The sequence below is a fragment of the Myxine glutinosa genome, chromosome 5 (assembly GCF_964187855.1).
Source record: "Myxine glutinosa chromosome 5, kmMyxGlut1.1, whole genome shotgun sequence".
NCBI classification, from domain to species: Eukaryota; Metazoa; Chordata; class Myxini; order Myxiniformes; family Myxinidae; genus Myxine; species Myxine glutinosa.
This window is the reverse complement of record NC_136265.1, coordinates 194309996-194326817: the sequence shown is the minus strand read 5'-3', so window position 1 is coordinate 194326817 and position 16822 is coordinate 194309996. Positions and strand designations below refer to the sequence as shown.

The 16822-nt window shown below is 47.6% G+C and overlaps 1 protein-coding gene across 2 annotated transcripts in view; it reads left to right on the top strand.

Annotated features, from left to right (window-relative positions):
- Positions 1 to 16822, top strand: part of COG2 (component of oligomeric golgi complex 2) — a 98651-nt gene that overhangs the window by 75078 nt on the left and 6751 nt on the right. For both annotated transcript variants that reach the window (XM_078779313.1, XM_068115177.2), the window contains 10 exons: positions 185 to 265; positions 415 to 515; positions 3020 to 3128; positions 3282 to 3461; positions 5347 to 5471; positions 7797 to 7926; positions 8200 to 8339; positions 8450 to 8511; positions 8601 to 8752; positions 8886 to 9155. In XM_078779313.1, coding sequence (XP_078635439.1) covers positions 185 to 265; positions 415 to 515; positions 3020 to 3128; positions 3282 to 3461; positions 5347 to 5471; positions 7797 to 7926; positions 8200 to 8339; positions 8450 to 8511; positions 8601 to 8752; positions 8886 to 9155 — 1350 coding nt within the window. The remainder of the gene's footprint in view (positions 1 to 184; positions 266 to 414; positions 516 to 3019; positions 3129 to 3281; positions 3462 to 5346; positions 5472 to 7796; positions 7927 to 8199; positions 8340 to 8449; positions 8512 to 8600; positions 8753 to 8885; positions 9156 to 16822) is intronic.

Sequence of the window (16822 nt, the reverse complement as noted above, 5' to 3'; positions counted from 1 at the left end):
ATTTTAATCTTATTGAAATTGACAATTTGATGTATCCATGGCAACCTTTTTTGGGGGATTGGTGCTCTGCGTGACGTCTTCTCGTTTGTTTATTATTAGTGGAAAGGTGTACGTACTCTTTTGTTTTGTGGAAGCTCCTTTTCCTTGCTGTAGGAAGTTTCCGACGGCCACTTGTGTGTTGCAGTGTGTGAGATCGGTATTCCACGAAGCCATTGGAATGATTAACGATCGCCTTGAGAAAAGGGCAGACATTCGAAAGAAAAAGGTGAGATGACGATGAGAAACTGCAGTGACGTCATTGTTGGGCGTACAAAGTCTGATTACAGATTACACACTTTAAAGTTATTCAACACGTTTTGGGTGCTTTTGATATCCTTAAAGTAATTTTTATTCTTTCTCTATTTTTCCGAATAGACATGTTTGCAGCAACTGATGCAAGTGATTCGATCCGTTGAGGAGATAGAGCGAGTTCTCCAGGCGCAAGGATCCCAAGAGGGCTCCAGTCCAGGTCAAAGGTGTGTATCTTTACCTGCCATGGCCTGTTATATTTCCTTTGACAGAGAACCTCGACGATGAAAATAAATAAAGCCAGTTGTTGGACCAAACGGGGTGTGCTTATTAGTCCCCTACCCAGAGGGAACTATAGGTTTGCTGTCCATCCCTCCGGCCCACCTTTGGTTTTCTGCACTTCTTTCCGAACCATTTAATATATTCAACTGAAACTTGGTACATTTCTTTATTACTAGGACGTGCCCGTACGTGGGTGCCTGTTCCTTGCCAAAAAAAAAAAAAAAAATGTCTTCGCCCATGCATGCATGGGCGTGCCCATGGGCCCATGGGCGTGCCCGTAAGTGCGTGATGTGACCGTACAATGAATGTATCGTCCCGACGCCGCAGCTCGGATGGCGCTGCAGTTAATCGGGCCTGTATCGGCAGAGTTATTATAAACGTGTACTACAATCGATCGTACCTTACAGCGTCTGCTCACCACGTTCAGCATCAGTACGTCGTCACTATGACTATCCATAAGTCCGGAAGTGACGTCCTCATTTGACTGTCCGGAAGGTCGCATATCGCAGTTACGATGAATCGCAAATTAGTTTTAATTAGTTTTAAAACATAGTTTAACGCCAACATAGCGCCAACATAGTTTGCCAACGTGAAATAAATGAATACGCTCTCAAATGTGCCGTCCGAGGCAGAGTCTGTTCGCCACGTTCGGCACACGTGATAGCTCGCTGCTCTCTGATTGGTTGAATCGTTTTTTGGACATAGCTCAGTAACTACTTGTCCGATTAATATGAAACCTTGAAAAGGCACATCCTCGGGTCCCCAGCAATATACCTGGCAAGTTTCAAGTATATCGGACCCGTGGTTGTCGAGAAACAGCGGTCACAGACAAACAAACACACAGACACACAGAGATTACTGGAATTATAGATAGACTAGGGCATGCCCGTACTATATCTATATCTAAAATTATATCCCCCCCTCTATTTACATGAAATGGTTTGGTCCATGAAATGTTTTGGTCCATTCGCAACGCCAAAGCGAACGGCGAACGCTTTACATGAAATGGTTTGGTGCATGAAATGTTTTGGTCCATTCGCAACGCCAAAGCGAACGGCGAACGCTTTACATGAAATGGTTTGGTGCATGAAATGTTTTGGTCCATTCGCAACGCCAAAGCGAACGGCGAACGCTTTACATGAAATGGTTTGGTGCATGAAATGTTTTGGTCCATTCGCAACGCCAAAGCGAACGGCGAACGCTTTACATGAAATGGTTTGGTCCATGAAATGTTTTGGTCCATTCGCAACGCCAAAGCGAACGGCGAACGCTTTACATGAAATGGTTTGGTGCATGAAATGTTTTGGTCCATTCGCAACGCCAAAGCGAACGGCGAACGGCTTGCGAGTACAGTGACAATCCCCCCGGGGTTTTTATTAGTTTTAAAACATAGTTTAACGCCAACATAGCGCCAACATAGTTTGCAAACGTGAAATAAATGAATACGCTCTCAAATGTGCCATCCGAGGCAGAGTGTGTCCGCCACGTTCGGCACACGCGATAGCTCGCTGCTCTCTGATTGGTTGAATCGTTTTTTGGACATAGCTCGGTAAGTAATTGTCCGATTAATATGAAACCTTGAAAAGGCACATCCTCGGGTCCCCAGCAATATACCTGGCAAGTTTCAAGTATATCGGACCCGTGGTTGTCGAGAAACAGCGGTCACAGACAAACAAACGTACAAACGTACAAACAAACACACAGAGATTACTGGAATTATAGATAGATGACAATTGTCCACATTTCCACTACATTAAAGCTTTGTCAACATTGATTGTCAACAACAACAACAACAACTACAGTGATTTGTAACTGATTAATACTTACCTCAACCACCGAAGGTTGACGGATGTTATGTTTTCACCACTGTGTCCGTCTGTCTGCGAGCAGGATATCTCAAAAATTGTGGACAGATTCAGAGGAAATTTAGTAACTCATCGATTCAACTTTGGTGAAGATCCGTAACCGGATCTGGATACCAGATTATTGAAAGTGAATCTTCACCATGTAGAGTTTGGGCGAAAAACGATATAAAGCAAGATATCTCAAAAGGTTGTGGACAGATTATGACTAAACTTGGTGGATGAGTTGGGTAGGTGACGAGAACGAGCCGATTAGATTTTGGTTAAGGTCCGGATCCAGATCCGGCCTATCATTGGGATACAAAACGTAAACCGTTTCATCCCGGTGGAGCTTTGTGCTCCACCGAGTGCTATTCTAGTTCTTCCTGTTTCATCACAACTTTGATTTGGTACTAAACTGTAGTGTCGAGAAATAAGATGTTCAATCTGATTTGTTGATGAAATGTTATCGTGTGGAGTGCAAGATTGTTAGAACATTAACATATCGTGGATTCGATTTAAATCTGAGCATCAACGTATAGTGGATTGTAACGTCACGAGTGAAATTCCCAGACCATTCCTGGTTTTGCCTCTTTCTGTGGTCGCAGCTCTCCATTGGCCGGTCACGTGCTTGAACGCATAGCTACCGTTTTCAACCAGCTGCAGTTCTATGCCGTGCAAAGCAAAGGCATGCCGCTTCTGGATGTTATCCGTCCTGTAAGTGTTGTTTAACACCTGCATGTTGGGATAATTGGTTTAAATGAACGGTGCCGATTGTAGCTCATTGGAGTCATTATACTTGAACGGATTTAGTTTTGGGAATGTGGGAAATTGATTTGTTCTGACTGTTTGTGGCCTGCCTCACCGTAGAGGATTGCGGATATCACGGCCACGCTACAACAGTCGCTGGAGGGAAGGTTGTTGGAGGGGTTGCAGGCGGGGCGGGCGGACTCGGTGCGCCAGTGCTTGCGCACTTATTCGACCATCGACAAAGCTCACGACGCCGAGGCCCTGGTGGCTAAGATGCTTGTGCGGCCATTTATGGATGAGGTGAGGTCTAGATCAGTGAGCCATTTAGGGCACATTTTTTGACTAGGTACCTTCACTTCCTTTCCAAAAAATTCCACAAATAATGTCCATCAAGCAATCTCTAAAATGTGCACTCTTTCTAAAGGAACTTGCCATTAATCCCATCACTTCCTCCTTTCCCTCCATGTCCTTACTAGTCCCCTACCGGTTTCACAGATTTGCTCTCCTTCTGTCCGTCCGTCCCACCTGTGGTTTTCAGACTTTTCCCCATACTCTTTAACATATTAAACTGAAACTTGGTGCATGGCTTTATTATGATAAGTTACAGAAAAAGTTCGAGTTTCAGGGCGTTTCGTCAATTTTTCAGATGTTACATGGTTAGGGGACTTGTATTGAAAAGCATTTCTCGCTCTTGTTTCATTTAGCTTACAAGAATGCGTCTTTGGATCTTTTGGACCCTTTCCTTGTTATGCCTAGGTCGGGGGGCCAGTCTGTAAGAGCCGACTCGCTTTATGGGGGTAGATTTCTGGTTCTCAAAATGAAAAGACCACCAACAGCACAGTTGTGCTGAGCGACGCAAAGTTCGAATTCAACGTCTGGTATGGACATTGCCCAAATTGTAGCCAATGCATTCCGTCATGAAGGGTCAAAGTAAAACGGGAAAACCCGTTCCTTCAGTGAATTTCTCCACTTTTCTCTCTGCAGGTGCTGTCAATGTCTCAAGTTAGGTGGAAACGTCAGTTCGCAACTGTGTCCCTGCCAACATTACCTGCACGCATCTTGCATCTCGTGATGAGTTCTATAGCTTGAGCAAAGGGACTAAGGCCAGGATGACAGTGTGGTGGCCACCACTCTCGTGTGAGAAGGGGCAGAATGTCCAAAAATCCAACAATCTATCTGTCCGTGGGTTTACGGTAGACTGATGTAGCCAATGAATGATCATGGTGCCAGTTAACACATTCCTAATGGGAACGGCAATTTGCCATCTCTCTGTGACCCTGAATAGGTATCTTATCTTTTGTGGTTGATGAAGTGGTTAAACCGTATCCTGGTGCACAACATGTATCATTTACATACCAAAACCAAACACTCAGCCGGAACTCCTGTCCCTGACATAATGCTATATCCGTTAATCCCTCCATCACTAAAATCGTTACCATGGCAGAAACGGGTTATCCCGTGGCCCTACCAAAAACGTATTTTGTATAAGGAGGTTGTGTTGCCCAAAGGAGGCTCTAGATCGATGTCATCCGATGTTGGCTAGTCGCTCGGGCACATCCTCTTCCGGTCGTGCAAGTGGCCTAGTCCATCCTTGGTCACTTTGACTGCAGAGCAGCGAATACACGGGGGCATCATCGAAGCTCACCATGATCTTTTCCTCTATCATTTTGATATTGTCCATGAAGTTGCTGGTGTGGCATATGCCTACCTGACTTTACAAACATCATGACGATCACCTGTGCCATAACTTTGGACTGAGTAGGAAGGAGTACCCACAGGCTGCGGAGGCACATCAGCTTTGTGAGTCCAAGGTAGCCCGTACATCCATGGCACTACACTTCTAGTGTTTAACCTGTAACTTTACTTCATCGATGCATTCGTTTGAAAAGGTAACATGCTGGAGAACTGCATTTATTTCACACGGAGAGACCACAAGGCTTTGCAAATAGGATTACCTGATTGGTCAACTGACGCTTGCTTTTTGTGACACGTACTCTGTTGTATCAAAATGACAATTTGGCCTTGTCGTTGCTAGAATAGATAATGTTGGAATCTTTGCCAGGATGTACATAAGGCATCGTTTTCCTGAGTGTAGAAACAAACCCAAAGGGGTTTTAGGAAGGCATTTTTCAGGTTTATAAAATTTCAGGAAAAACTTGGTGCTTCAACATTGTTTTTGAACCAGGTAATAACAGAGGAGTTTTTGCAACGTCACACACTGGGCCTCCGCGGCATGTACAACAAGCTCCTCGAGTTCATCCCACATCACTGTCACCTTCTGAAGGACATCACCATGGGCAAAGCCACCAGGTATACGTCAGGCTGCACCTGAACGACGCTATGGATGATGTGCTATTGAAACGGGAAGTGATAAATGAGAGGAATGACTGATGTTGCTGTTCTACGTGGTCTTTCAGGATTCTGGTGGTCTTGAAGGTCTTAGGGGACTTAAAGGTTCTTCAAAGATCTAAGGGGCCTCAGTAGTCTGAAAGATCGAAAGGTATATCCCAACAGTACGTAATTAAGACATACGTAATCAATAGACAGGATGCAACCGGCATTCAAACAGTACGTAATTTATAGATATATAATCGCACTGCTTCATGGACGGACGGACGTGCAGCTTCACGGACCATGTTTTTCGGTTTTATATAGATTTAACATGTGATTGTACAGAATGAGTGGAATATCGGAGCTTTATGTTATCTGCAAATATAAATCCAAGGATTGTTGAAGGCCTGTGTGTACAAAAATGGCACAGCTCGATCTAAGTGTAACCGACTGGCCTGGGCAACCTCCGAGTGATTTGATCGTTAGGGACGCTTGTCATAAAGATTATTTGTCGGTCCTTTAAAATTAACACCGAGGAAAATTTCCGATCCATTTACTCCAATAAATCGCTGTTCGCTCTCACTGTTAACGCTGTTAAAATTAACAGATCAATGGTGACATCATGTTTGGCCTGCCTTGTAGAGGTGGAAGTGTCCAGAATACCCGGGAGTGTTCCGAAGTCAATGGAAGTGGTAGAAATCACACTGTGAAGATCCAGATTTGGATATGAGAATTTATTATTTTAAAAGTGATTCTTCACCATTGAGAGATGGGGCCCAAAAACGACATATAGCACAATATCTCAAACCGTTTCTGGACGGATTTTGACGAAATTTGATGGACGAGTTGGAAAGGTGACAAGAACAAGTGCATTCGATTTTGGTTTACGTCCGGATTCCGATGAGGCCATTCAGTGGATACAAAACGTAAACTGTTCAGCCTGGCAGGGGCATGCGCTCCTGGTTCAGCCTGGCAGAGGCATGCACTCCTGGTTCAGCCTGGCGGAGGCATGCGCTCCTGGTTCATAATGGCGGAGGCATGCGCTCCTGGTTCAGCCTGGCAGAGGCATGCGCTCCTGGTTCATAATGGCGGAGGCATGCGCTCCTGGTTCAGCCTGGTGGAGGCATGCGCTCCTGGTTCAGCCTGGCAGAGGCATGCGCTCCTGGTTCAGCCTGGCAGAGGCATGCGCTCCTGGTTCATAATGGCGGAGGCATGCGCTCCTGGTTCAGCCTGGTAGAGGCATGCGCTCCTGGTTCATAATGGCGGAGGCATGCGCTCCTGGTTCAGCCTGGCGGAGGCATGCGCTCCTGGTTCAGCCTGGCAGAGGCATGCGCTCCTGGTTCAGCCTGGTGGAGGCATGCGCTCCTGGTTCAGCCTGGCAGAGGCATGCGCTCCTGGTTCAGCCTGGCAGAGGCATGCGCTCCTGGTTCATAATGGCGGAGGCATGCGCTCCTGGTTCAGCCTGGTAGAGGCATGCGCTCCTGGTTCATAATGGCGGAGGCATGCGCTCCTGGTTCAGCCTGGCGGAGGCATGCGCTCCTGGTTCAGCCTGGTGGAGGCATGCGCTCCTGGTTCATAATGGCGGAGGCATGCGCTCCTGGTTCATTATGGCGGAGGCATGCGCTCCTGGTTCAGCCTGGTGGAGGCATGCGCTCCTGGTTCAGCCTGGCGGAGGCATGCGCTCCTGGTTCAGCCTGGCGGAGGCATGCGCTCCTGGTTCAGCCTGGCGGAGGCATGCGCTCCTGGTTCAGCCTGGCGGAGGCATGCGCTCCTGGTTCAGCCTGGCGGAGGCATGCGCTCCTGGTTCAGCCTGGCGGAGGCATGCGCTCCTGGTTCAGCCTGGCGGAGGCATGCGCTCCTGGTTCAGCCTGGCGGAGGCATGCGCTCCTGGTTCAGCCTGGCGGAGGCATGCGCTCCTGGTTCAGCCTGGCGGAGGCATGCGCTCCTGGTTCAGCCTGGCGGAGGCATGCGCTCCTGGTTCAGCCTGGCGGAGGCATGCGCTCCTGGTTCAGCCTGGCGGAGGCATGCGCTCCTGGTTCAGCCTGGGGGAGGCATGCGCTCCTGGTTCAGCCTGGCGGAGGCATGCGCTCCTGGTTCAGCCTGGCAGAGTGCCATTCTAGTTTACATTAAGCTTTAGATGAGCCTGAAATTGAACGTGATCCTAAGCGTTAGTATATCCGCTTGATTGATCGTGCTTGAGGGGCTGTTAAGCTGGTTGGGGTGAGCGAGTGGTAGGAGGGGTGTGCGGAAGTAAAGCAATTGATTGCTGGAGTTCAAAGTTCCTCCGTGTGACCCTTTTTGCAGTGAGGAGAGAACGGAGGTTGTGCCCGGCTTCGAATTCACGGTAAATTCTGTTTGGCCTGAGATTGTCCGAGCTTTGGAGCTTCGGTTGTCGTTCCTCTTCAATCCCGGAAATCCAGATCTCTTCTACGAGGTGTGTTATTTTGGCCGTTGTCGCTGCATCACCATACTACTTGCATCCGCAAGCCGTTTGTTTGCCTTGTGAGAGGTTTCATTGTGGCATAAACGCCGTTTATGGGCAAGGGGGTTAACAAGGGGAGATGCAGAAAATAAGGCAAAATGGAGAAGATTGTCATGGGGCCTGCAAGGCTTACCCCGCTCTAGCAGGGAAAATTGCCTTAAAATGCCTGTTGTGCTGGTTGTTGTAAACGCCGTTTGTGACGTTTTTGTTTCTTCACTTTGACAGCGATATTCCATAAGTTTTGAGTTCTTGAGCAATTTTGAGAAGCAATGCAGCTCGCAGGCAAGCGTTAAACGTCTCCGCTGCCATCCTGCTTACGAGAACTTCCATAACAAGTGGAGCCTCCCAGTCTATTTCCAGATCCGGTAAATTGCAAATACGGTACATTCTGCTTTGTCTTTTAATGAACCGATCTTTTTTTTTTTTTCTTTTTTTTTTTTACTTTATTGTTTGTACTGGATCTTCCTTGTTAAAGGTTGAAGGAGTTTTCAGGAAGAGTTGAGACTGTCATGATGGAAGAACTTCAGGCAGCACCTGGTGAGACTCGTTTCCCTTGGAACTTGTACACCTGCTGTATGAGCCATCAGGGTTTGATTGAGCACGTGCATGAACCGTGTGTTGTGCAGACGGAAGTGCGTTCAGACTGTTGGTGACACACACACTCTGGGTGAGCATGGAACAGTGTTGGGCAGAACCCGTGTACCTTCCTGCCCTTGCCCACCGCTTCTGGAATGTCGTTCTCGAGTTGCTAGGCCGTTATGTCTGCTGGATGAATGAGGTTTGTATGTTTACTATATATATATATATATATACAGTATATATATATATATATATATTTTTTTTTTTAATACCGTGGTAATTTAATTTCGCAATCTGCGATTGATCTATCTGACCCATTTGTTCTGCGGCAGGTTTTGGAATTAAAAACGAGTGAGGTTCCTGTTGCAAAAGAGCAGAATGCAAGCCTTCGACCGTCTTGTTCAAATCCGAACCTAGCAAACCTCAATACCGCAGCAATGGGACTGGCAGGAACTACCGCGGCACTCAAACATTCCGTGACCGTTTCAAACTTGAAGAATGAGGATTCCACCAACCCCGAGGCTTTTGCAGCTTCTGGTTGCGTACCTTCACCAGATCAACTCATTGCAGTCGTGGCTGATGCAGACACACTACAGGACAAGGTGAGTGTTTGCAATGCTTTGTGGGTATATAAAAACTTGGTGATGATGGATGTGGGTTGGTTGGAGTGATAGCTTCGTGAAAAGGTCAGCATTCATATACGTGGTGCGTTCAAGATGTCGTGCCAGAGTTACTGTAAAACTCCGACGTTCGCGCGGATGTGTTCTTGAAAAGTGCCGTGAATTAGCGAATGTCGGGGCATAGTTTCACTGGGGAAAAGGGGTTAGCTTCACGGGGGCGAGCGATTCAAAAGGAGTAATATGAATGAATGATCGTTTTAAGGCCATTTTCCCCGCTAGAGCGGGGGTTAGTTAGCCTTGCGGGCCCCATGACAATCATGGTTCCCTGTTTGAGGCAATGTTTTTATGGCCGGATGCCCTTCCTGACGCCAACCCTTAGTCGCCTCTTACGATGCGCAGGGATACGGTGTACCTATTCTAAACCGGGGTACACACCGGGATCATTCATCCCAGCAAGCTGGTACTCAATTTGCCGACCTCGGAAGGATGACAGGCTGAGTAAACCCCCCCTGGTGTTAATTTAGCGATCGACCGGGATTCGAACCCAGGATCCGTGGATCCCAAGCCGGATCGTCGAATAAATGATTATAATGGAAATTAAAGAAACAATTGGGGCCGAAGAGACGGCAGAGTCAGAAAATATAGCACAGAGGGAAGTAATGGAATGCACCCAAAGTTTGTATTTGTATCGTGATGTCGGGCTTGCTGACCAAATGGAAAGTTTGCAGGTGCTGGCGGGGAAGGAGGTCCCCAAGGTGAGTAGAATTAATGGCACGAATGTGTTTGGCGCGAATGGGTTTTTGGCGCGCTTGGGAAAGAGACGAAAACCTGGGCGGTCGCGGAAGGTCCATTGTGCGGTGTACGAGGGTGACTGGTGCGCGTGTGAGAGAAAAGTGTGCACCGGAGCGTGGGTGTGAGAAAAGTGTGCGCCAGAGTGTGCGGTAACGGGAGAGTGTGTTAGAGTGTGCACGAGAAGAGTGCGTGGAGAAAATGTGTGCGATGATTGGGTGTGCAACAGGAGAGTGCACACCCGTGGGTGTTAGAGTGTGAGGGAGAATGCACACCGGACTGTGTGCGAGAAGAGTGCGTACTGAAGTGTGTGAGGGGCGTGAGTGCGCCTAGGTGTGCGGTAACAAAATGTATGGGAGGCGCAGGGACACCTGGGTGTGCGAGTGCGGAGTGCGTCACGAGTGGTGAGAACGCGGCTCAAGCATCGACACCGACCGGGGTAGCGTTTTGCGCGACGGATAGCCGGCGTGAGCCCTCGGTGAGTTGTGAGCAGCGGGGACCGGCGCCCGGCGGGGATTGATGCCATGGCCGTGTCACAAGGACCGCCGTGCACGACCCGTGCCGGCCCCCGCCCTGTATGGTTGGTGCCGTGCCGTGGCGGTAAAGGCGAACGGCGAGGTTCAAGGGGAGGTAGGAGATTTCGGAGCCGCGCACCTTTACGGGCGCGGTGCTCCGACCGTGGGCGGTTGGGCCATCGTGCGTTTAACCACGAGGCCCCGCACCGAGATGGAGCCCTGAACCTCGGCCCGTCCATGTCTCCTCCCCTGGATCGAAAATGCTGGACGGACATCCCATACAGTAGACCAACCACCCGCATGGATTGCTCGGCCTTTCGAAGCCGAGCCGTGATGACAATGTATTTCCACACGAAGAGGCTCAAGTGTAGTGGACGAATGAGGATAGTGTACCCTACGTGGGGGAATGGTAGTTTGACCATTCCTCACACGGTCAGGGCCCATGAGCATTAGATTAGGGGGATGGCAGTGACAGGCACATGGGGGTTGCCAGCGATGGTTACCTCCATGGGGCACCGAAGCTAGCCGAGGGAGGGCTGGGATAATGATAGGGAATTAGAAGACTGTAGAGGACATTTGTACCTATAGTGGGGACGTAGAGAGATTAGATGGATGATAATGACGAAGGGAGTGCTTAGTTTAAAGGGATGATGGGAGAGCACGAGTTTTAGGGGAAAAGCAGTAAGATAGATGATGCTGTGTGTGTGTTGAGACAAATGGAAGTGTTGAAATGTATGGAAAGAGGTGTGTGGAAATAAATGGTGTGTGAGCACAAGTGGTGTGCAAGACGAAGGGTGAGTGAGCACAAAAGGTGTGCGAGGAAAATGGTGTGCGAATAAGTAAGTGGTGTGAGAATGCTTGGAGTGGGAATAAAAGGTGTGGAATGCATGGTGCGAAGGAGTGAATGGGGGGAGGTGGAACCCATTCGCGAAAGCCCGGGGAGGTAGTGTAAACCCAGGTAGAGGGTATAGGCAAAATTTGTATGGACATTGACACCTGTGGTGCAGATAGTGGCAAGTAGTGCTTTGGAGGGTGCATGAGACTGTGGAATGGCTGGGTGTGTGGTTTAATTGGTGCGTATGGTTATTGGGGCACTCCGCCACTGGTAGTTTGTCGGCCAGGTGGGGCCGCAGGTAGGCTCTGGGAGCCAGTTAGGGTAGTTGTGAGTGGGGCCCGAGGATCCAAAGGAAGGACCCGGGTTGCCCAATGCCAAGGTGGGCATCAGGGGGTGCCAGGAGGGGCCTTCCCCAGTTTAGGTAGTCGCAGGAGCAGGTAAGCTCGGGTGGCGACTTCAGTGGCGGAGGTGCGCAGGTAGGTATACCTGCTAGTAGAGCCACACGACCCAGCCCCGAAATTGTGCAAAGGCACAGAGTGAAAATTTGTGGGAGTGAGACCCAAATTCCAAGGGCACCGCAGAGTGGACAATGGGAATTCGGTTTTTAGAACCACATAGTTTAAAGATGGCCGATTGGCAGGGTACAACCCCGGGTAGGTTTAAAAGTACATATCAGTAGTGTAGTTAGGATGAGAAATCCCCTTTGCGCCATCCACAGCCATTCACCAAGGAGGACAAAGCTCCACACCATGACCAAGTGAACTGTTTTAGTGTAAGACGCATCATGACGTAATGAGACATTGTGTTTGTTCCATTCCTTCCTTCCTGGGAGGGATTGGGAGACAAATTTGGATTAGAGGGGGATATGGGAGACAAGACGTAGAGACGAATTTGTAAATACAAGGAAGGGCTAGGGTAGTGTAAGCCGACGATGGGGGGTACGGACGGCTAGGGACGAGCCTGCTCCGCTCGCTCTTCCATGCCCCTTGCGCTGCATTACCTTGTGTTGCTGTGTACCTTTGCGCCCTTTCCGCTTTGCTGGCCGTGCTTTGTCTCTCCCCCCACCCCAGGACCATTTTGGAGTTAGAGCTGTGCAGCACAATCAACCTGTGCAGCATTAATTGCTGCACCTTGCTACATCGGTGCAGCATCCCTGCTGCACTTTGCTACATCTGTGCAGCCGAACTGTGCAGCACTCTGCTGCCATAGCCTTTTGTGTAACTTTGCTGCATCTGTGCAGCACTTTGCTGCCACAAACACTTTGCTGCACATATTACACTTATGGACCAAGTTTTGTGGCCTTGCACCTCTGCTGTGCAGTACCTTGCTGCAGCATCACCTTGTATCTTTGGACCACTTGTTTTGAGTGGCATGAATGTCATGCAGTCGGACCACATAGGGTTGGCCCTGCCTGACAGAGAAATAAAATGAAGCATTTTGTTGTGTATTTTTATTATGGTGTGCTAGGGATGAGAAGATTTGTAAGTTTAGTTAGCCCTGAAGAGCAGGAATGGCCTGTATGCCGGTCTGGGGGCTAGCCGGTTTGATATATGCACACAGAAGAAGCGAGATGCAAGAAGCAAGCAGCAAGTGTATTGAATTTATGAGTGTGTTTTTGTGCTTTGCTGTGCTTTCTCTCCCCTCCAATCTTCTTTCCAAAAAGGACAGGTCCTGGGTCATAGAACTGTAAATAAGGTTTTTTTTTTTTTTGTGCTTGTATATAAAAATGCTGCCCACCGGCTATATGTTTAGCTTGACAAATTCCGGATTCGGTTAATTGTGGGCGTGATTCTGTTAGAGTAGCTACTCATCGCAATAGGGGGGGGACACATTTAGTGTTTTAAAACTGTCGCACCCACGAGTTAGAGTAAATGTTGGGGGGAACCACATCTATATGTCACATGTAAAAGTAAAAGTAATTTTCCAGATCATTCTCAAAACCGGTCGTTCCATTTTTGTTAGGTTCGACTCGGGGACGAGTCTGATGAGGGAGAGGGGTAGTGTTGCGGTTTTGAGTTTTGTACAATAAAGGTTAATTTCCCCCTCATAGTTTAGTCACATAAACAACACATAGCCTCGCGATAGTGCAGTTATTTCTTAGTATTTGTGAGCATAGTCCTTTTCCTGTGTTAGTCTTGCGTTGAGTAGAATAATGAGTGTTAGGTCCTTTTCATTGCTCCATTGCCTCCTTGTGCTGCCTTTGGCTTTTTGGCGCGAATTAACACGAGGCAGGCCTGGCAGGTCGAGTCGGGACCGAATGAGGGCGGCAGAGAAGCTGACGGTAAGCGCGAGCCGCCAATCAGGGCTCAAAGGGAGTGACTGCGGCAATGCGTCACAGGGCGTGGTTGGAACGTTCGAGAGGGCTCAGGGCGTGTCCATATAACCCGTTGCGCAAAGCCCCCACGAGAAATTGGGGGAGCAGTTCGGAGTTGAGCAGTTGAGTTCGGGCAGAGCGCAGTTCGGGGAGCGGTGAGCTTGTGCATTGAGTTATTGGAGAGGCGAGTATTGATGAGAGTTACGAGATCGGAGAAAGATGCGCATGAACCAAGTATAAGCGCTCGTATTAAAGTGACGTGCGGTTGAGCTTGAAGCCGAGCCTCTATTGCATTGGGTTACGCGAGTGATAGCGCGCTGGTGACTCAACGTGCTGTGGAAAGCCGCCGAGAGACGCGTACATTCCCTCCCACCTTCCTGCCTCATCTGCCCTTTTGTTCGAGAGACGCGCTACAAGGATCCTTTCCACCACCTGCTTGCCATCTTCGCGGGACGTGCTGGGACCGTGGAGAGCACGCCGGGCCGCCGATCCTGGACGACCAAGGCAGCGCGTGAACATCATCCTGCCTGCAAATCCCCTTTGTGAGTGTGCTCGGGCCCGTGTCTGGGCTATAAGCATGAGACTGATTAAGTTCTGCTCTGTGTCTGCTTTCTACCGACTTGTACATTGTGTAAATAATAGTAATTAAATCCTGTTATTCCTTTATTCGACCGTCTCGTCCCTTCCATCATTGACTAAGCGTGGTACGAATAGAACCGCTCGAATCAGGTTCCAATACTGGAAAACTGCACGGACCACGTGGTATGCAATCCGCTCGGTGTACTCAAATTACACGTGGCTCGTGCGAGGCTTGCTTCCCCGCTTCTGTGGCGGTGCAGGTATTTAGGTACGTGCGAGACTTGGTCCCGAAACCCGACCTTGCGTTTGCCCGGAAGGGGCGTTTCAAGCCTCGGTTACGCCGGCCCAGAAAGAACAAGGAGCTTAACCTCCCCTTGGTAAGGGTAGGAAGGGCAGCGGAAAACCATATATATATATATATATATATATATATATATATATATATATATATATATATATATATATATATATATATATATATATATAATGAATGAAGCATTATTCATTCATTATATATATATATCTATATATATATACAGTCACGTGAAAAAGTAAGTACACCCCATGTAAAGTTTTGGCTTTTTCAACATATTTCAACATACAGCTATTTTATCTTCATTTCAACAATATTGATAGATAAAGGTGATATAATATAACAAATATCATGAAACATTTACATTTTGTAGTCCATTGTATAATTTAAATAAACATAAATGCAAATTTCGCATGTGGAAAAAGTAAGTACACCCTTGGCGTGGTATTACGTGGTATAGGTGGTATTACCCCCTTTGGCAGAAACAACCTCAAGTAGGCATTTCTTATAACTGTCTACCAGTTTCTGACATCGACTGGGAGAATTTTTTGCCCACTCCTCCAGGCAGAATTCTTTCAGCTGTGCGATGTTTGAGGGGTTTCTTGCATGCACAGCTCGTTTCAAATCCCCCCACAACATCTCGATGGGATTTAGATCTGGGCTTTGACTTGTCCATTCCAGAACCCTCCATTTCTTTCTTTTCAGCCATTCCTTGGTGGATTTACTGGTGTGTTTAGGGTCATTGTCATGTTGCTAGGTCCACCTTCGGTTGAGCTTCAACTTTCCGACAGATGGCCTCACATTATCTTCAAGCACCCTCTGGTACAATGAAGAATTCATAGTGGATTCTATGATGGTGAGCTGCCCAGGCCCTGATGCAGCAAAGCTGCCCCAAATCATATTTCCACCACAATGCTTTACAGTTGGTATCAGGTTCTTGTGGTCAAATGCTGTCTTTGGTTTTCGCCAAACATGTCTTCTGGTACTGTGGCCAAATAGCTCTACCTTTGACTCGTCTGTCCAGAGCACATTGTTCCAGAAGTGCTGATCTTTGCCGAGGTGTTCATTGGCAAACTTTCGTTTTGCCCTGATGTTCTTTCTGGACAGCAAAGGTTTCCTCCTGGCACACCTCCCATGTAGATCAAATTTGTGCAGCCTCTTTCTTATGGTAGACTCGTGCACTTTGACATCAACAGTGGCAAGAGCTACCTGTTGGTCCCGTGATGACATTCTGGGGTTCTTAGAGACTTCTTTTAGCATCTTGCGGTGGTCTGCTCTCGGGCTGAACTTGCTGGGGCGGCCTGGCCTGAACAAGTTGGCAGTTGTTTGGAATCTTCTCCACTTGTAGATGATCTTCCGGACAGTCGAATGATTGATTTCAAATTGTTTCGATATCTTTTTAAATCCCTTCCCAGACTCGAAGGCATCTATAACCTTCTTTCTGAAGGCCTCAGAGAGCTCTTTTGATCTCGGCATGGTGACGCCGCACACTTCAACAACAAAGAGCAAACCAAACTAAAGGTCTAAGGTTTAAATAAGACAGGTTCCTCCCAGATCCTCTCTAACGATGTTATAATCATTTGCACCTGAGCTGGTGCACCTGATTCTAATTTTAGGTTTTTGAAGTAGTGATAAATGTAGGGGTGTATTTACTTCTTCCACATGCGAAATTTGCATTTATGTTGATTTAAATTATACAATGGACTACAAAATGTAAATGTTTCATGATATTTGTTATATTATATCACCTTTATCTATCAATATTGTTGAAATGAAGATCAAATAGCTGTATGTTGAAATATGTTGAAAAAGTCAAAACTTTACATGGGGTGTACATACTTTTTCACGTGACTGTATATATATATATATATATATATATACAGACTTGGCATTTAATATGGAATATATATTTTTTCTTGACTTGGGTTTACTTTCTGAACTCAGTATATCAATCTGGTGAGTTTCTTTTACCCTTCGGTGATGTCTTTGTTGAAGGAACCTTGTCACTGATTGTCTTTCGCAGCAAGAAGTCAATTACAGGATTATATCACAGGTGGCGTGACAAAATGTAAGGACAGGTACATTTGACGATTGGCTTCACAATCGGGTATATAAGGGTTGTTGCGTTCTGTAATAGTGGAAAACAACTGCTGAACGTCTACAAAAGTTATTGCCGCTTCCTCTGGAGATGGTCCGTCAACTTGACAATGCTGTTTGTCATGGAGTGGTGGCTTTACGAAATTCTGGCATGAAACAGCGTGCTATTGCTCGACAGTATGGCATCACTCAAGGTCAGGTGTCAAA